Source organism: Hydra viridissima, unplaced genomic scaffold (assembly GCF_058129835.1).
Source record: "Hydra viridissima isolate aposymbiotic clone 2 unplaced genomic scaffold, HvirCarnegie_v1 scaffold_10, whole genome shotgun sequence".
Lineage (NCBI taxonomy): Eukaryota > Metazoa > Cnidaria > Hydrozoa > Anthoathecata > Hydridae > Hydra > Hydra viridissima.
In genome coordinates this window covers 6,087,930-6,108,283 of record NW_028324309.1, presented here as the reverse complement: position 1 = coordinate 6,108,283, position 20,354 = coordinate 6,087,930, and the positions used below count along the sequence as shown (strand labels likewise).

Here is a 20,354-nt window from a genome sequence, read left to right as displayed (position 1 = left end):
CTAAATCGAAAGCTCTCCGTGAAAATGTTCAGTTACGTTTAATTATATTTGACGCAAAAGTATTTTATTTTCGAGCGTTTAGAGTTTGGAATTTTGATTGAAATATTGGAAGTTTTGTTATTATACGCACTTATATGCAAATTCAAAATAAAAGTCCTAGTTAAGCGAAGTTTTTTGCCGAAGGGACCCCAGAAAACAGTACTAGTTAGCGAATGGTCCGACTTAACCAGGGTATGACTTAAGCGGATGATTTTACAGTAAGTTGATAGAGAATGTTCAAAGGGAATTGAAATTCCGTCCGACTTAATAAAAGTCCGACTTATCCAGGGTCCGAGTTAACGGGATTCAACTGTATATATATATTCATATATATACATATATATATACATATATATATATATATATATATATATATATATATATATATATATATATATATATATATATATATATATATATATATATATATATATATATATATACACATATATATATGTATATATATATATATATATATATATATATATATATATATATATATATATATATATATATATATATATATACATACATACATACATATATATATACATAATTTATTCAAATCATCAGTTTGACGTTTATCATTTGAATATTTCTTGAAAAATCAAATTTTTAGATAGAAAACCAAAAACAAGTTGAAACAAATCTGTAGTCGTAGGGATGATCCAAAATGTGGAGAACTGATTGTTAATCAGTTATCAATGTTTTGAAAAATAATACGCGTGAATCAGTTAAATAGAGCTTTTTTAGTCGGATTTTACGTGTCAATTCAAATGTAGTCTTTCAATTAAACATTCTAACAAATGCGAACTATCGGATGAGTACCAGTGTAATATACCCCAAACAGGCAGTATTAGTATGTGCCTATTTAACGGTATTTATTCGCGCATTCGTTTTCTCAAATCTAAAAAGAAAATACTTTTCGAAAAAAAACAAAAAAAAAAAACAGATAGATGAAGAAATCTAACTTTTTCATTTTTTTTTTATTACCTTTAAAATTGTAATTTTTAACAGCTGCGTTTTCAAACAAAATTAAGCAACTTATTCAAACAACTCCAATCAGATATTTTTATTGGTAAGTGGACGTGAGTAACTAATTTGGTTCTTGCTGCGTGTTCTACGCAAAAATTTTTGTCAGACGTTTGCAAAGAGCAACATTTTTATAACTCTAAAAAATGTTGAATAATCTTCAGTAATGTAAAATATGTACATGTGTAAGTTTCTTGCTTTTTAAAGTATGTTTACTGTATTATATAAGACGACCTTAAAGGTGCCTTTCTTTGAGAGGCGATCCACATTAAGAGAAAATTTATTGATAAAAATTTATTTCTCATTTTTATATTTACTTTCATTAAAAATTTACTAAAGTTAGATCCCAGCTAAACATTGAAGCTAAATCGTCAATAAACTTTTATGTTTCATCATTAACTTTAAACAATAACAAAATGCACCTTATGAATGTTAAAAAATAAATACCTTGTTTTTACGACAAACGGCGCGTGGTTCGACTTATATTTGATTTAAAAATTGCATTTGAGAATAGTTTTTGCATGTTTCATACACAAGTAAACGATCTATTTCGCCTCTCTCGGCAATTGCGATTCGTCTTTGTCCACCGCAATGTTGGTTTTTTATTAAAGGACAGTTTTTAATTAGTTCCAGCTCGTTTGTCTCGATTAATTCTGGTTGCAGCTCTGTTGAAGTCTGATGTAACGTTCCATTTTTATTAAATTTTTTTGCAAAAAATCTTTTGACAAGGTTTTTCTTTTTCGGTGGCTTCGTTCTTTTTCTGTCGTCTAAAACTTTATTCCCAGCTGCTATAATAGCGCTTGCTAAGTCAGGATCAGATGTTGGCACGTCAACGGTTTGATCAAATTTTTCATTTATTTTTGTCGTCATAGTCTTTTTCATTTAAAAAAAAATATTAAAATCACGATTAGAACAAGACAAATATTTTATAATTCCTCCTATTTTTACTTCTGATATTTTGAATTTCGTTTCCAGAATCTAATATAAAAAACTATGGATTAAATAACTATAATTGCAACTTCTTTATAAAAATATCTACTAAATAAACATTTATTAATATAACCAGACTAATAAAATCTGATAGCCTGGAACAATCTCAAACAAAAAGTTTATAAACTTAAAAAAAAAAGCAAATTAACAAAAAATCTTTGAAGCCATATCGAATTATACTTGAAAAATGTCATCCTCTTTCACAATTTATCTTCTAAAAAAATGTTCACTCAAAGCTGAAAAAATGTTCAGTAATAGATGTCCTTCATGCAATCCGTTTTATTTTAACCTGGTATTAAAAAGGTTTTGTTTTAACCTGGTATTAAGTAGATAAAGACAAGGTAATAATGCTTTGTGTTGAAACTACAAATAAAATTCAATCTTACAGTCAGAAGCGGGATTTGCATCCAAAAAAAAAAAAAGCAATAAAAAATTTATTACTACGACCCCTCACGACCGCACGCATTACAATAACAAGCACTTATCTTTAATAAATCTTGAAAACAAACATATAGGGTTGTTGAGGAAGTTGAATAAAATGTTAAAAATTTATAAATGAAACATTTCGCAACCAATTAAGCAAGATTACTGGTTTGATGTTTATGCCCTTAACTTTCAACAGCTTGCCTAAAACCTCGGCTAAAATATAATTATGGAATGTGAAATACTTTTAATAGTTTAAGTTTATTCAAAAGTTTGTGAAAAAGTTTTTTTCCACGCGTTTTTTAAATTGCTTCGTATAATAGTTTGGTGAACCCAAACTATTATACTGAGAATTGACTAATATATATATTATATATTAACATTCTATTAATATTCTACAAACTTCAAAGTACTGTAACTTTTTATATTAACCGATTACGTGTTAAACTGTAATCTTTTTAATTACAGTATATATGTTAGAAAAATATTTATCAATAATAGCTTATATAATAATACTCAATATATTGATGTTCCATGCGATAATGTCTATCAATTAACGTTATATAATATGCAAAGTAATACACTTATGTTATATATATATATATATATATATATATATATATATATATATATATATATATATATATATATATATATATATATATATATATAATATGCATACATGTAATTATATAAGCATTTTCTAGATTACATTATTGCTTAAACTAAACTGTTTTCGTGAATTTTCCAAAAGCTTAATTACTAATAAATGTTTAAAGCTCGCACAAGATAAATCTCATTTGCTTTTTGCTCTCCATTAATGAAGCCACTTATCTTAAGAACTTCATCTCTTTCGAATGAATAACTAATAACACGGGGTTTAAACTCTTTGTCAAAAATTTCTTTAACTAGATTAACTAGTTTATATAAGTTTAACAGATGTCTGTCACTTTATAGATTAATAGTAGTAAAAATAAAACGTTCATTATTGTCTTTCGCGTTGGAAGATATTGCATACTGTGATGAAAAATATCTACCAATGCGAATGACAATAAACTTTTTATTACTGTCATTCGCGTCGGTAAATGTTTTTCATTAAAGCTTAATAGATAGGAGTACAAACTTAAGGAGATAAGAGAACTAACTTAAGGAGATGGGAGGACAAACTTTCAAATGCAAAAAATTAGATAAAGATGTAGGAAGTTGGAATTCACGCCTGCACCAGGTAACAGGCACCAGGACCGTAGGAAATGTATTGGATATAAAAAATGTCAAGTCAATGATAAAAACCGAAGTCAAGTAGCTGTTGCTCCAGTTTTTACACTTAAATCAAACGCCTGCAATTTAAACCTTGAAATTTAAAAATATAAACTTTCCATCAAAAGTAAACAGTCTTTCGAAGAATATTTAAAAGATTAAAAAATTTATTCTAAAAACATGGTTTTCCGAACAAAACATTGTTTGACAAAGATGTTACTTTTAAAATGAAGTTTGGAATTTAACTTCCGGAAAGAAAGCAGCGCTTAAAAACATCAGCGCATATATAAAATCTTAAATAATTTTAAACATAGTCTTTCCAAACTTTTTTAAAAGGATCAAATCATTTGAAACGGATATCAAAGCAAGAAAGGAACACTAATTGACTTCTGCCGGATTTATGGGCTGCTGCTAAAGACTGATTTTCTACACTTCTGAATTTGTGCTATGCTTGTTTGTGTGTGCTTATATTATGTGGTAGAATTTAAAAGATGAAAATAACTTTGTAACAGTAAAAATAAAAACTTTAGAATGCTACTACTAAATATGTTATTGCTGTTTTGTTTTTTTTTCTTCAAATTTTTATTTTACCAGTGGAAAATCAAAAATTTAAAACTGACTTTTTATCAGAACTAAAATAATAATAAAAAAAAAATCTTCGAAATCGAAAATATTTTTTAGATGTAACTTTTATTTTATAACAAATAACCGGTTACTATAAAAAGCTGGTTACCATAACAAACCGATTAACATGGTGTTTTCATCGCACTTCTACTCTCCTCTGCTGCATTTGTCTTTTGTATAATAATTATACTGAATCCATTACCAAAAAGAAAATCTATTTAACAAAACCGTTGTTTCCAAAAAGAAAGAATACTCCTTATGTACGAAAATCACGAAATATGTTAACAGAGGTAAACATTTCTTTATTTCAAAAGAAAAATCGGAGATTGTTTATATAATTTATTTCATGATAATGCGTTACACTGATAAATACGTCAGAATGAGGTTTATAAATATCAAAACAAACATAACTAAAAATTATTAAAATTATGCAAATTCGAAATAAGTGTCCGATAGTGAAAAACATTGTACTAGCGAAGAAAATACAGTACCAATAAATGATAATCGGAAGTATATGCGTTGTTAAGTTATCCCGAGGGAAATTAAAAACAGCTGCACTCAATGTTTTTCATAAAGATTGCTACAAAAATAGTAAAAAATGATATTTTGAATATAAACCTAATTGTTTTCTACATAAAATTAAATACGTCAGGAAATAGAAGTCGAAAGTCGTTATTGTTGAGTCGTAAAAGTTTTCTAAAAACCAATTGAAAATTCTTTTTTAAGATAAATAAAGAACCTCTTCCATAGAAAAAGTCACAGAAAAAAACTAAATTACGTCTCAATTGTACAATGAAGTCGCAAGCGTTATAGTTTTTAAAAGTCGCGTTTGTTATCATTAATTCTCATCAACATTTTGTTATTGTTAACACTTATTTTTCAACAGTATTTGTATTCATTTAGATCTTTACGTTCTTTTATCTTTCAGAGGATACAAAAGATTGTTTTATAAAAAATCTTTGGGATGTTTTGTTTTTTCTAATCGCGCAAGAAATATGTGTGATTAATTATTCTATGACGTAGCACTACGCAAAACGCACTTCTTCCACCTTTTGAGTACTCCTTTATTTTTTACTGACGTCATCTCAATTTTACTTTTACTTAGTTTGAACTTGTAACAGAGTGTTATAAACCAACAGCATGCGGTAAGCTTTAGTACCGCAGCACAACACTAAAATAGTTTTCGTCCTTTAAGGGTTTTATTAACGTTATCTCTCGAAATGACCTAAAACATAAGCTAAAGCGTCCAGGATGAAGTCCACAAAACAATATTATGCTTAGTTTTTTTATCATTTCAAATGTTACAGTGCATAATTCAAAAATGTTTTGTCGACAAAGAAACACGCTTTGATGTTTCTCAATGTCAACAGAGTATTGGCATTAGTTTCAACAGAGTTTCATCACACTAACCAGTATCAACAGAGTATTGATATCAAAAGAGCTTGACAACAATAGAGTGTTGGCATTAAGAAAAAGATGACTGTTGTTTTAAATAAGTTTATTGCAATCAACGCGTGTGCAATCAACGCATGTGATCGCAATAATGATCTGAAATGTTTATCGCAATATTTTTTCTTGAAGTATTTTAACATTTGTATTACTAATAACTATTATTAATAAAAAAGGGTACAAACTCCTAAACTGATAACAACAATTAACATAATGATAACTTCTTATCAATTTTTATCTGTGGTTTGTTTTTTCTTATGAAACTCTATTTATACTTTTTTTCACATCAGAATTTTATATAAGAAAATTAATATCTCTTCGTCAATAATCTTTGTCAATATTAAATCTCTCTGTCAGTTATCCTCAATATTCCTAAAAGTCGAAGAATAGTGAAAAATATTTACAAAGAGATTTAATGTTGATTTCCTCCGTTTACAATTGATTATTCTGAAATGAAATCTGTTGTAAAACAGTTTTAAAGCGATATGTTTTTTTGGACATGGTATACCATTCAGTTGGAATCATCGTTACAATTACAACATTACAATTATATCATTACAATTATCATGCTGTACAATACTAAACCTCAACGTATTAGACATTTTTGAACAATTCATTTTTAAAGGGCGTTAGAAAAGTCATTTTTTTGAACCTAAATCCAGACAGCTTCCAAACTTCCTTAAACTACATAATCTAATTTAATGTAAAGTACGAATCAGGAAACTAAACCTTGCTAGTTCCTTTTGATCATGAAATCTTTTATAACTCCTGCATTCATATGCAATTACCTGCTTTAGGCATCATGAAAACTTTAAAACGAAATTAGATGATAAGAACAAAGGTACAAGGTTTTCTTTTCATATAAATCAAAAAGGTTTTCTTTTTACATAAATTCGTACTCCACCGTCATTCATTTAAGTTCCATTTTTTTTGTAATTAACATGGTAATCAGCAACCACAAATAAAAGTGACATAAAACAAAAACAGACACAAGTCTGTTTTATCTTTGCATTTGCAATGAATAACAGGCCATAAAATTTACTATGAAAACTAGAGCTGTACCAAACGTTTGGTTAGGTCGAGCTTTGGGAATTTATTTGGGAAAAATTGCAGTTTTAAAAATTGTACCGAGTAGGTACGAATGCGTGCTTCAACTGTACATTAGGTTAATATAGAATAAATGTTTAAGTACTGTTTTAGTTTGCAGTTGGTTTTAATTAAAAGTATATTTTCGTTTAGTGGCATTTTAACATAAATAATACTTTAGTGTTACTACATAAATCTCGTCTTCGAAGTGAGACTTAAGAAAACACGTTTGCATTTTTACATCTTTAACACCACAAACAGCCATCCTAAAGTAAATTTACCTTCAATAGTCTTTTAAAAATCTCTTTCTATTTTTCCAAACAAAGTTTCTTAACTGATGTCTTAATTTTTTTTTTTTACTTTTCAACATTAAATGCTTTAGAACACAGCGTCAAAGTTATTAAAGTTAACAAGCTTTGCTGATATAACCGTGTTGATCGTTGCTTTCACTTCTCCGAAAAATTTCAAAATAAAAGCTCAAAGGAAAATTTGAAAATCAAAAGATTCTGTAGCCGGGTTTGGCAAACGTTCAGGTTCGGTTTATCAGAAAAAAAGCAGCTTGGGCGCACTTCTTGTAAAAAATATGATGAAAACTATAAGCTTGCATTACATTAACACAAGAATACAAAAGAGGTGCAAAGGTAAACACTTTTTAATAAAAATTTTATATAAAATGATATTTTGAACAAAATTCTTTTTTTTTTTTTTTTTGATTGTTAGAAGAATTGTATACGGTTCTTATATATTTTGAGTGAAAATGTGCTAATTATGAACTACCAAACTTCGACATTTCCTTGATCTATTACCTGAAATCTTAGACTATAATTTGTGTCTGTGTGTATTTCGTATAGCATATTGTTCTTTTTCCTGTCTATACCCGCGCTTTTACAATAAGATCTTCATTTTTGGCATCCAAGGTTTTTTTTGAAGGAGAAAGCAAATAATTTTTAATACAATTATGTGGTTGTGTAAGATTTGTCATCAACTTCCTCATTACATGAATAAGATTCTTCAACATCACGGCTGTATTTTTCTTCTACAAATTTTATTTTATTATTATTTTTTTTAACTTTTTTCTTCTTTATATAAACTTCTTAATTCTTTGGCTTTCAATTCTTGTGGCGCGAAAATTTAGGAAAATTGGTCTTTAGAGTACAACCAATCAGTAGGTTGTATTCAGAAGACCAATTTTCCTACATAATTGCGGCCTTCTTCTTGGAATTTTATGACTAATAGCAGGCTAGGGGATAATTCTTGTATACTATAATTTTAATTTTTGATTCTGGTTTTGGAGATCTCATATCCAAACTTGTTGGTTTCTCTGATTCTTGATGATAAAAATTATTCACACTTTGTATAGAATCTACAAAAAAACTACCAAGCACTCATGGTTTTTTTTTTTTTTTTTTTTTTTGGCTTTACTTCCGTCAAGTTACATACCTCACGGAAGGGAGTGTTCGACGCTTGCCTACGTCACTCCGATTTTACGTCTTGGCGACAGATGTTATTGTCAACCTTGACGGATCTACCTTGAGGCCCCCGAGTGTCCGAGTTAACGAACTGAATAAACGATAAATCGTCTAACCCCGGATCCTCCGCCCGACTTTAGCAGCCCATGGTCTCGTCTCTCATCAACCCGAACCTCATCGGATTTTTTACACCACCAAGTGGTGCCCGACTTTTCGGCTCGAAACCTCATCGGATTAATACACCACTTAGCGGTGCCCGACTTTCCGGCGCGAGTCTAGAATCGAAACTTGACCTTGGCCAATAGGCCGAGAGATGATCTTACTTCACCCTCAGGAGAGCCAACCGACCAAACATGTTGATCAGGTTTACTTCCCCGTCAGGTAAGTAAGTCAGGTAAACCAAGCACTCATGGTTACTGTACTCATCAATTTTCTTTACTGTACTCAGCGAATTTTTTTAATGTTTTGGAATAGTGCGCAAAATGCTTGTGGATGTCTGGCAAGGTTTTTGTAAAATTTCATTATACAAAAATCTCCTCAGAAAGATCTTCCAGGTAAAAAACATTCATCGATTCATTTTTAAATCGTTTTCGAGAATAAATGTAGACTGCTGGCACAAATCTACCAATTTAATTGATTAAAAAAAAACAAGCAGTTAAAAATGTTAAGTTTGTTGGAAATTAAGACACAGCTTTGGGAAAGTTAGATATTGATGTAACGAAGTTTATGGGAATGGGTACGGAAGTTGAAAAAAAGGAAAGTGTTGGGCATGTTCAGAAGAGGATGGGAACTGGTCTCAGTGAATTTAAGAAGAACAAATGTATAAAGTTAACAGATGAAAATACAGTAATAATTAGAAAAAGACTATAATAGTTACATAATTCTTATTGTTGTTACGGATAGCTTCCCCATAATAAATTTGCATTTTATCAAAAATCTTATCTGTAAGCAATAGGCAAACAAATGAGATAAAATAAAAATTTTAATGGTAAACTATCCGTAACTACAAGTTAACAGGAAGTTCAAAATCTTTAGATGAGCAACATTCTCTTTGTCCAAAAGCATATTGACACTTGGTGTACGTATTGGAGAAACTGATCATAGTTTAGCGTTATTAAACGGCTTCCAAATTAATTGATTTTTTAAACCTCTTTTTACATACCCTTCAAACGAACCCTTCAAAGACCCTTCTTCGAATCCCTTCAAAGCTTCTTAATTGCTGCTTGCTAAATCTCACACAAAATCTGTAGGTGGAGTTCTTTGGTCAGACTAAATTTTGCAGTCGAATAAAAGAAATTTCAGCCATTAAACTGTTGCCGAAACCGTACAACAATTTAATGGTGGTGCTGTATCAAGAGTAGAACTTTTAAAATCTATCGGATTACTAACTTCTAGAAATATGGCTACTGCAGTCCAGAAACAAGATTTGCTGGACTAAACTAGAATTAGGCGTCATAAGCTGTGAGTTCAAAAAAATCTGAGATCAATGAAACAGTTTATCTTACCGGTAGTTTTGAATTATCTACAAATATTTGTGCCATAGTAAATACATTTTTGAAAATCGCATATCTTCTGCCTATAGCAGCAGAGAGAAATTTCGAGCCCCGGGGAAGTTTTCTTAAGGGGCCCTCATTAATGATCAATTAAATACCCAGAACCAAAAGAAACGTGCTCTGGTCATTGAAAATTAAAAATAAAAGTTAATTAAATCTTTTAAAAGTCAAAACTATTTAAATCTTTTGAAAATTATTTTAAAAAATTTGTTTATACACACAGAGCCCCGGGAATCTTCCCCGTCCACCCCCCCCCTCTCGGCGGCCATGCTTCTGCTTGTTAAGATACTCCTTGAGGTGTAAACTGATAATGAAAATTTCCATCCCAGTGAAATCTATGGCATATGGACGTTTTCAAAAAATCTACGAAAAAGTGTTTTCAAAAAGATCACGCATTTTTTTAAAAAAAAGAAATTAATTTAGATATTTAAATATAATTAAAATTTTCATAAATTTTCATAAATTAATCTCTCACAAATATTTATTATGCACAAGTATTTTTATATAATTCTACGAAAAAAACTTCATTCATTTTACTTGTGCATTTCGCGAAGATGAAATTAAATTTTAAGATTTAACAACTAGTATAAAGAAAAATTGCAAAACTCATTTCGTTCTACAGTAACACGTTAATGTTAGATTGTTTTCCTAACGCCATATGCTGCTCTATTTCATTCACTGTCCTCGGAACGTCAGTCAAACATTCGCAACCATTTGCAGTTATCAGCACATCATCTTCTATGCGGACCTTAAGGAATAGGGAAAACCTAATTTCAACCATTTATTCATTCAATATTAACTTAATAACACAAGTTGTAAAAAAAATAAAAAAGCTACCCCTCCAAAATCATAATACTGTTCAATGACCTCTCGAACAATGAAACGTGCATGAGTTGGGTCATCTAAGTATTTGCTGATCAGCTAAAAATATGTAATAAATAATTTTAACTATCAACATTTTTTTAAACAATCTTAGGAAAATAATATAAAGATATGCCGATATTATAAAGAAGGCTAAAAAAAAAAACTTATGCAAACAAAAAATAAGTAAAAACCTCCGGTATAAAGTAAATTCCTGGTTCAACAGTGATAACCATATTTTCTTCCAGATCCCGCACAGTTCGTAAACTTCGTAAACCGGCTTCTTTAGGTCTTTCTTGACCCTAAAGATAAAACAAAATAAAAAAAAAATGAACATCAAAAATAGTTGTTCCATTTTTTTTTTCATAAAAAAAAAAAAAAAAACTTCTTAAATAAAAAATTCTTACAGCTAAATATCCTCCCACATCATGAACATCCAATCCCATAAAATGACCCAAGCCGTGCGGCATAAACAAAGCACCGAGCCGCACATTCATCATTTCATCGACGTCTCCTTGCAATATACCAATCGCTTTCAATTCCTCAAGGTGGGTGCGATCGGCAAGCAGATGCATATCAACCCAATTAACTCCTGAATTATAGTTCATATAATAATCATTTGATGGTTTGATAGAGTAGAGACAGCGAAATGAAACTTTTAAATACAAGAAAGTAACTTTAAGCAATTGATTTTTGTTGGGATGAAAATCTGCAATTTAAAATCAAATCTTGAGGTTAAAATACTTTAATTACAGCGGTATTTATGAAGAGAACAAATAACTGATATATTTCTCTCGTTTATTTTTTAGGCTTTGTTTACAAAAAAAAAAAAAATAATAATAATAAAAAGAGTAGCAATCATTGAACCTTAAACAATTGAACCAATATAAATATGAATTATCAGCCTGAATCACGTAAATAAGATGATTATTTTTAAGATTAAAATCAAAAAAAGTCAACCCGACTCAAAAAATGTTTGTGCAGCTATACTGACATTAAACAGATGTCGATTTGTAAAAAATCAACTGTGAACGCAATATAAGAATTTAAAGAGAGCACAAAACCGGAGTGGGCGTGCAACTTCGGAAACGCTGAAAGTAAATACAAAAGCATTTTTCAGAATATGATTTCCGAATCGATACCTGTGATTCTAATGTTATCGTTTATTTTCGCACAAGACCTTCAAGTAAAAGACAAATGCCTGGCGGATGTAGTTATTGGAGGATTGTTTCCAATGAAAACAATGCACAGTTTTGACTTTAAACAAAATAAAATTTTAAAAAACGCAACCACATATGAAAGGAATAACAACACTAGTCAAACAATCAAAACTTCTGAAGACTGCGACGGATCCCTAAGTGCAAAAGGCTTACAGGAAGCCTGGGCAATGTTGTTTGCTGTTGACCGAATCAACAATAACCCAAATATACTTACAAATGTTACACTAGGTGTCCATATCGAAAACTCGTGTGATTCTGAAGAGATAGGGATTCGAAGCAGCATGAGATTTGATTTTGTGACTGCAAATAATGTGATCATTTCCACGGATAGTGAAAAAAACACGGATTTTGTTAACCAGAAAAAATTCAATGCTAGCGGACAGAAAGAAAATAATGACTTTCCGAGAAATTCAATTGCTGACCAGTCACTTAACTTACCAAAAACGGTAGCAGTAGTTGGCATGCAGAAGAGTAGCATTAGTAAAAGCATAGCAACACTAACAAATTTATTTGGGATTCCATCTGTAAGTTATGCAGCAACCGACACAAGTCTTAGCGACAAAACAGTGTACCCTTTATTCGTAAGGACTATTCCAAATGACCAATTGCTCGTAAAAATGCTTATTACTCTGATACAAAAACTAAAATGGAATATATTGTTCGTAGTATACGATAGTTCCACTGATTACGGAAAATCAGCTTTTGAATCTTTTTTAAAACAATTGGATAACGAAAACTTTCAGAAGAAGAAATCCGAGCGAATTTGTTTGGCAGCTATAATTGAATTTAAATCAATCGAAAAGGAAGATGATAAATTCAAGGATCAATTATTGTCACAACCTACAGTTAAGGGTGTTCTCCTCTTTGTGCATAAAGAATCTGCTAGCACCGTTTTAACGCGGGCTTTTCATGAAAATATTTCAGACTACACGTGGATATTTACAGAAGGAGTAGACATGACCATGGACATTCGTCAGATGTTTAAAACTAAACTCACCGAAATGAAAATTATCTCTTGTGAACCAACAAACTCAAATTTCTTTAGAAGCAAATTGTTTCGCGAATACAAAAAGTTTATCGAAGCGCATTTTTTAAACCAACAAGCACATCGATTAATTCCCATTACAGAACAATGCATAAAAGAAAACTGCATGGAATCAAAAGAGTTTTCTTTTTTCATACCGTACGTCATAGACGCCGTAAATTTGGTGGCGTATGCTTTAGCAAAACGTTACAACTGCGCTCAAGGTCTGGAGTGCATAGTTGAGGATCCAAGGTTAGTTAAAACTTGTGAACATAAAATTAATAAACGTTTATAATAAACGCATTAATAAACGGTTGTTGATTTGTTGATTTTTTTCCGAATATTTGTTATTTAATCTTTTACTAAAGGATGAGCTTTAAAAAAATCAAATTAGGTCACTCGTTTCCGAAATGCAAAACGCAACATTTGCCAGCGCACTTGGCTATCGATTTGAGTTCAATCAAGAAGGTCAAGTGATGGGTCAGTATGAGATTTTTAAAATTGAAGGAAAAACTAAACTCGAGCGTCGGCTAATTGGTATTTGGAACAGCAAAGACGAGAAAAAAATAATCATCATAAATCTATCTCGATGGATCTTTTCTAACTCCTCGTGCAATTCTGAATGTTCGTTAGGGTGGGGTAAGATCCCAACATTACCTCAAGATTGTTGCTCGATTTGCATCAAATGCAAGAAAGATGAGTATGTCAACTCAGATGGATGTTGCGAATCGTGTCCACCTTTTTTTACACCAACATCTAACATTTCTGCATGTAAAAAGATTTCAGAGAAAATTCTCTTAGTGAATGAAAAAATAAGCATCGCACTTATCGTGACTGCAACCGTGGGCCAATTGCTTGTCATCCTAGTGGCGTTGACGTTCATTAAGTACCGTCACACGCACATGATTCGTGCTTCAGGAAAAGAAATGTCTTATTTGATGCTGCTCGGAAATTTTCTCTCGTTTACAACGCCGTATTGCGTTATTGAGCACCCTATGGAAGTGGCATGTGTACTAAATGCCATAGTGTCAAGTTTCGCCTCCAGTCTGATTGTTGGGCCTTTAGTTGTTAAGACGAATCGTATATACAGAATATTCACAATAGATGTATTATACAAAGGTAAGAAATTAATAATAAATAAGGTTCAAATTGAAAACCTTTAAGCCTTGTACATTTCGATATCAAAAACAAGTTTACTTAACTATATTTCTGTTATTTGCATTAGGTATATCGAAATTCGTTAGGACAAGATGGCAGCGAGTTATCGTTTCATCGATTGTTTTAGTACAGGTCGGAGGGTCACTTGCAACAGCATTTATAAAAGATCCACCTTTATATTTAAAACATGTGGACAAAGATGCAGAACCATACTTACTTGTAGAATGCAGTTTCAATATAAATATATTAAGTCTGTGCTGGGTTTTCCAAAGTTTGCTTATTGCAGCATGTACTTATCAAGCCATATTAGCACGTAATGTTCCAGCAAACTATAATGAAGCAAGGAATATAATGTTATGCATGATTACAATGGCGATTGAATGGATCGTTGTACTACCATGCATACATTTTGGAGGTATATCTTTGTTTAGAAAGATTATGCTTCCAATAATTAACATAATGTCTGCAACAAGTACGCTTTTGTTTATATTCGCTCCAAGAATCTATGTTGTACTTTTTCGACCAATGAAAAACAAGGAAAACCTACCACATGGAAAACTCGGGACAATCACTCCAAAAGAATCGCGGGAATCGCGGTCAAACACAAGCATAAGGGATAGCGGAACAGAAGAACCATGCATCAAAAAACCAAAGTTAAGCAGCGACACTTAGAAAATACTTTTAAACGCGCTAGTGCATTCTTTATTATTAGTTTCTTTTCTTTTTGTTTGTTGTTGTTTTTGTTTTTTGTTTGTTTTTTTTGTTTTTTTTTCCATAGTAGTTCTGTAGCAGTGCTTATTCAAAATTTGGAATGCCGTTGATTGGCCGTTTCTCACTAAATAGTTAGTGTTTAAGTTTCTGAATAAAAGTTTCATTAAATACGTAACACCAACAGTTTTAATCTTTCTTTTTAGGGTGTACCAATCAAAAGTTAAATAAAAACTAAATCAAATTGGATTGTTAAAAAATTATTTTAAATTTTCAGCAAAAAAGAGTAATTTTAAAAATAGCATTCGAATAATACTAATTACCTGGCTTACAAGCATTTATAACTGCACAACTAGATTTTAAAACAGCCTCATATATTACTTTTTGCTTAGGAGTAAAAACCCCGTTGCAAGGAAACGAACAGGTTATGTCAGATGCGTAACAGTAATACTCGCCTCCCATATCAAACAAACTAAAAACAAAATTTTCGTCTAGAAATACTTGTAGTTTGATAATTTCAATATGAAAGAAGTAAGAAACACTAGAAAGCATTCCGACAACAAAAGAAAAATACGAAGAAAACAATAGAGAAACGTTAAAAAAAAACAACAAGTTAACAATCTATTTTATTTTAAGATGAAACAATCAAAGCTCACCACATGTCTCCATCAGCAATTGTTTTATCATTCGGCGCTCCAGCATGACCATAATGTAATGTTGCACAATTTACACCACTGAAAATAATGCAGATATTTTATTGAGTAAAGTATTTATCAATCACACACATTCACAAAGATACTTAAGAGAAATTAAAATACCTGGCAGCAATACAACAATAAGAAACTCGTCTACACCCGCCTCGGGCATGAACATAATGTTCAAACAAACTAAAAAAAAAACATAAGATAGATTAAGATTTCTTCATTTGTAGGTATAATTGATATAAAATGTATTTATGCTCTAGAAATAACCATAGAATAGATAGCTGTGATGTAATACGTTAGGAACTATCCATTGATGTAATATGTTAGCAATGACAATATACAGAAATCAAAAATTGATGTTTGGTTAGCTTGACATCCAGCTTAACAACTACCGAAGAACTTAAGCTGAAATTTTTTGCCAATTTGCAAATTACTTGTTAATTAAACTCAGATGCTTGGTCAAAAATAACTACTGATAGACTTTTGAATAGACCTTAAATTCGCAAATTACTTGTTAATCAAACTCAGATGCTAGGTCAAAAATAACTACTGATAAAAACTTTTGACCTTAAATTGAGAATAATTTAACAATCGAGTTTATTTCACTTAATGACATTTAATTTTTTTTACAGTTTTTTTTTTTTTCTTCACCTATTTCAATTTTTAGTGCTTCTTCATTGAAGAGGGAAATGAAGATGGAGATAATAAAAATGGAGAGTAAAAGAATATTTTTCGTAAATTATATAATGTTTATTTAAGAAAAAAAAAAATTGATGATGCAATTAAAATCATTTAAAGTTTTGAAGATGTTACAATTAAAGTACTTTAAAAAATGGCTACCTTTCCAGTTGATATTCTTTCATGTTTGGACGAATATGTTTCATAACCTAGGAAGAAAAATAAATGGTAAACTACAAAAACAAAAACATTTATTTGATAACTGAAAACTCATACTTTAAATTAACAGTATTGAAGATGAGGAAAAACAATGTTGAAAATAATTCAAACAACGAAGGTGATATTTTTGCAGAAAAATAACTAAATTTCAACGTCTTTTTGCAATCAAAATAAAAACAATGAAATCCTTCTGAAAATCTTTTTCACCTCTTTGTGGGCTTCACTGCTGACTTTGTTTGTGTAGCGAATGACATCAATTTCAAATGGAGTCTTGAATACACGACTTAATAAACATATTAAATTGTAAGAGCAACTCATCAACAGGTTAATAATTTAATCAACTATAAAAAATAACTAACCATTCTGTAATTTCAGGAAACAGAATTTTATCATCTACAAGAAATCTGAAATAGAAATGAAAAACTTATAATATAACTGCCATATATTAAAAACTAAGAAATTTGTAAATATAGTAATTTAAAAACTCAATTACATTTAATTTTAAACATGAATAAAGTATATTTTGGGAGTTGTTTTTAACACTAAACATAAATACAAAATTGTTTGGGGATTTTCTGTAACTTGTTTGACCCTTATGAAAAAATAAAAGTTGTAAAAATATCACCTACCCACTTATACCATCAAACTTTGCCTCAGATGTATATTTACCACTATCTGTGTTAAGTCCATGCTAGTATTAATAAAATATCAAAATAAAAGCTGAACCAAAAAAGAGGCCATTTCATCTAATAATCATTAGAGTAAAAAAACACACCAGAGTAAGAAGCAACGCAGCATGTTTTGATGATAAAACTTTTGAGATCTAAAACATAAAAAAAACTACGTATTGAACATAAAAGCATACAGCTACTTGAAATTTTATGATACCTTATCTGATTTTAACTTTTCTAATCAACCACTACTTTTAGCTTACGGCTAAAACCTTCTCAGAAACAATACTGTAGCAGCATTTTCTTCGTAAAGAGAAATAAAAAAAAATTACAGCAGACAAACAAAATTACAAAAACTATATTTTTTTAATATTAAGACATAAGACATAATTCTTCCTTTACTTCATCTGTGAAATAAACTTCATCTACAGCGTACAAGTTCTGGAAGTGTTCTGTAGGATGAATTCTAAATTTACAAAAATCAAAAATATATATATGGTCTGTAAAATACAATTTATCATATATGCTAACAAATATATGATGGCATGCTTCTAATTGTCAAACTAACGCACTGAAAAATAATTTTCAATTTAAGTTTTGTTGATCAATATTGAACCAAAATTTACAAAAATTGTAAAGTTGAACTAAGAGCACAGCATCATCAACTTGCTGAATTAATGAGATTAAAACATAAATACAACATCATTAAACATGTTTAATTTTAAAAAATCTCTTTTTATACTAAATACTTGTTACAGACTCAAACATAACATAAACAATTAACACACTTAAAACTTGCCTGCCCATCCACACAATATATGACTCAGGCAACCTTGGTACAAACAAGATAGATTTTCCACTGCTAATTTCAACTGCACCATAGCAGTCAGGTTCTTTCACTCCAAACAACCAATGGAAAAATGATTCCTAAAAATGACATGAAAGTTAAATACTTTCCAGGTGTTTAAAAATAACTTTAAAGACAAAAAATCTAATAAAAAAATTAAATTTTTTTTATGTAAAAATACTTATCTACAAACCTAATAGCATAAAACATTGCATCAGGTATAGTTAAAACTCTATTCTAACCATATAAACATCTTTTCTAATAAATTGTGTTCATTTCTGAACCAAACACTAGTACATTGTGAATGTAAATCTAGCTAATTCTTAATTTAATTCCAGATACTGCTTTAAAAGAATGTCATTAATTTGTACTTGTCATTAACTTGTACTTGTCAATTTGTAAATGTCATTAATTTGTACTTAAATTTAATGCATTATTCTAAAAAATTAGAAACTTTTAAATATTGGCTCCCTGGCTCAGTAGAACTGTTGTTTTTATTTATTGTCTTACATGCTCAATTAAGTTGAAAACTTGTTTGTCTAAATACTTACTTGTCTAAATAAAATTTCTGTATCACTGCAATATTGAGTCTTTGACTCACCACCTTGCAAAATGATAAATGCAGGACTTGTTAATACCTTTGGTTTAACTTTTTCAACTAATCGCTTCCTGTTAAGAGCATGAAGTTCCCGTGGAACTTTATGTGTTTGATTACCAAGATGAAAAAACCTATAAAAGAAAACTTCAATAAAACTTAGATCTTTTTTTTGAACATATATTAAACTTATATACACTGTATATACTGATTTATTTGAAAATCTACTGTATAAGTAAAACTACCATAGATAACCTCTCTTTTATATTTGATCTTAAAAAGTTTAATACTTTACTTGCCATAAGTTAATTTTGTTTATAAGTTTTGGTCTTTTACTAAATGTCTCTAAATGGCTTGCCTATACTTTCTTTTTACTCCTTCTTAATGGCTTAAAGCCTTGACATATACACCAATAAATACTGTATACAACAAAAGGTAATTCTATGTGCAAAAGTAGAGGGTAAAAATGAAATTGTTTAAATGAGCCCTTTAGATTTTCTTAATGTTTAGTTTAATGGTGTGTTTCCAATATTGCCTAAAAATTGGGTTTAGAAACTTCATAAACAATAAAAAGCAATTATAAAATCACATTAGTTTTGTTAATAATAATTTTCTATTGTTATTATTATTGTTGTTATTATCATTCTCATTAGTATTTTTTACGTTATTTTGTGGTGCATCTGTTTATTGTCACTTCCAATCACATTCAGTTTTTATACAAAAATAGATTAAGATACATGTTAACTTATTTATTTTTGTTTAACGAGTCTCTCACAATTCGTTATATAAATAATATTCTTATAGTAATAAACTTTTACATACTGCTCCTCCATATTACAAAATATTCAGTCGTGTTCCCAGAAAAACAAGTCACGTGAGTTATTGTACGAATCTTATCCAGTTCTTATAATTTACTTAAATGAAGTAAGTGTGAATTGATTTATGATTTTACCGTTAAATATTTGCTTAAATAAAAAACAAAAAAACAATAGATTATAAATACACTATTTTAATGTTTGGAAAAAGCTTATAAGGTAGGCGTATAGGAGGAATCGAAGGATTTATTTCTCCGCTGGTGTTAATGTTTATATTTTACTCCGTTTAAAATTTTATTCCACAGTAAATTTTTAACATTATCATTTTACTGCGCAGTAATATTTTAACTTTAAAATTTTACTGCGCTCGTTAATATTTTACTGTTATAAAGCAGAAATGTAAAAGTTTATAAGTGGAGCGGATAAGAATGTATTAGCAGGCACTTATTATAGGATTCTTTATGAGTTTCTATATGAGGAGAAAAGAGGAAGTACATGATTTACTAAATTATATGGCTACTTTAAGTTTTCTTCTTATGAAACTTTTATTACGTAATGCATATATTATGCATATATTACTTTCCAAGCTAGATTGATTAAATATTTTAACGTTATACACCAGTGGTTCCCAACCTTTTCTAACCCGTTCCCCAAATTATATATCATAAAATCTCCATGGACCCCTTTGCTTTTAAAAATTATTACAAGGCGAACATTTTAATAATGTAATTTTTATTCATCAGGACAACATTTTATTCAAGGTGTTTTTTAATAGAATAGACTATCTATGACCCAAAAATATTTTATCTTAGTTAATATATGATACAAAAACTGGTCAATGTGAATTCTGGCACTGCTTACCAGCAATTAATATCTGAATATCTGGTTTAGTTTTTGATAGAGCACATCTAATATCTGCATCAATTTCAAGT

General features: G+C 29.8%; 2 protein-coding genes and 1 long non-coding RNA gene across 4 annotated transcripts; 1 reads left to right on the top strand and 2 right to left on the bottom strand.

Annotated features, from left to right (window-relative positions):
- Positions 1–769: 769 nt before the first annotated feature.
- On the bottom strand, positions 770–4,660 carry LOC149882848 (uncharacterized). The gene is made up of 3 exons (XR_016456078.1): positions 4,475–4,660; positions 1,519–1,944; positions 770–946 (listed from the first exon to the last, which is right to left on the bottom strand). It is a non-coding gene; the product is annotated as an uncharacterized LOC149882848 (long non-coding RNA).
- Positions 4,661–10,340: 5,680 nt separating this feature from the next.
- On the bottom strand, positions 10,341–19,571 carry LOC149882846 (xaa-Pro dipeptidase-like). Of its 2 annotated transcripts, none has more exons than XM_090099940.1 (16): positions 19,430–19,571; positions 18,564–18,741; positions 17,965–18,092; positions 17,568–17,631; positions 17,270–17,317; positions 17,124–17,185; positions 16,854–16,898; positions 16,702–16,777; positions 16,438–16,484; positions 15,712–15,780; positions 15,550–15,627; positions 15,217–15,365; positions 11,191–11,375; positions 10,978–11,085; positions 10,760–10,843; positions 10,341–10,670 (listed from the first exon to the last, which is right to left on the bottom strand). In XM_090099940.1, the coding sequence occupies exons 1-16, from the start codon at positions 19,438–19,440 to the stop codon at positions 10,539–10,541; spliced, it is 1,464 nt and encodes a 487-aa protein (XP_089956066.1). In that variant the 5' UTR covers positions 19,441–19,571; the 3' UTR covers positions 10,341–10,538. The 2 variants fall into 2 exon arrangements, with proteins under 2 accessions (XP_089956066.1, XP_089956067.1); XM_090099941.1 differs by having other exon boundaries at positions 18,651–18,741.
- Positions 11,485–15,020, top strand: LOC149882847 (metabotropic glutamate receptor-like). The gene is made up of 3 exons (XM_090099939.1): positions 11,485–13,279; positions 13,422–14,146; positions 14,253–15,020. The coding sequence occupies exons 1-3, from the start codon at positions 11,907–11,909 to the stop codon at positions 14,855–14,857; spliced, it is 2,703 nt and encodes a 900-aa protein (XP_089956065.1). The 5' UTR covers positions 11,485–11,906; the 3' UTR covers positions 14,858–15,020.
- Positions 19,572–20,354: the final 783 nt, after the last annotated feature.

What these genes read in the sequence shown, in the direction of transcription:
- LOC149882847 (XM_090099939.1), top strand. Translation starts at nt 11,907, where the DNA reads ATGATTTCCGAATCGATACCTGTGATTCTAATGTTATCGTTTATTTTC. An exon ending in TGCATAGTTGAGGATCCAAG is followed by an intron (nt 13,280 to 13,421) that starts GTTAGTTAAAAC and finishes AAATCAAATTAG; the next exon opens with GTCACTCGTTTCCGAAATGC. An exon ending in AATAGATGTATTATACAAAG is followed by an intron (nt 14,147 to 14,252) that starts GTAAGAAATTAA and finishes TATTTGCATTAG; the next exon opens with GTATATCGAAATTCGTTAGG.
- LOC149882846 (XM_090099940.1), bottom strand. An exon ending in CAGAAATTTTATTTAGACAA is followed by an intron (nt 18,093 to 18,563) that starts GTAAGTATTTAG and finishes TGTCATTTTTAG; the next exon opens with GAATCATTTTTCCATTGGTT. An exon ending in AAGTTTGATGGTATAAGTGG is followed by an intron (nt 16,899 to 17,123) that starts GTAGGTGATATT and finishes TTTCTATTTCAG; the next exon opens with ATTTCTTGTAGATGATAAAA.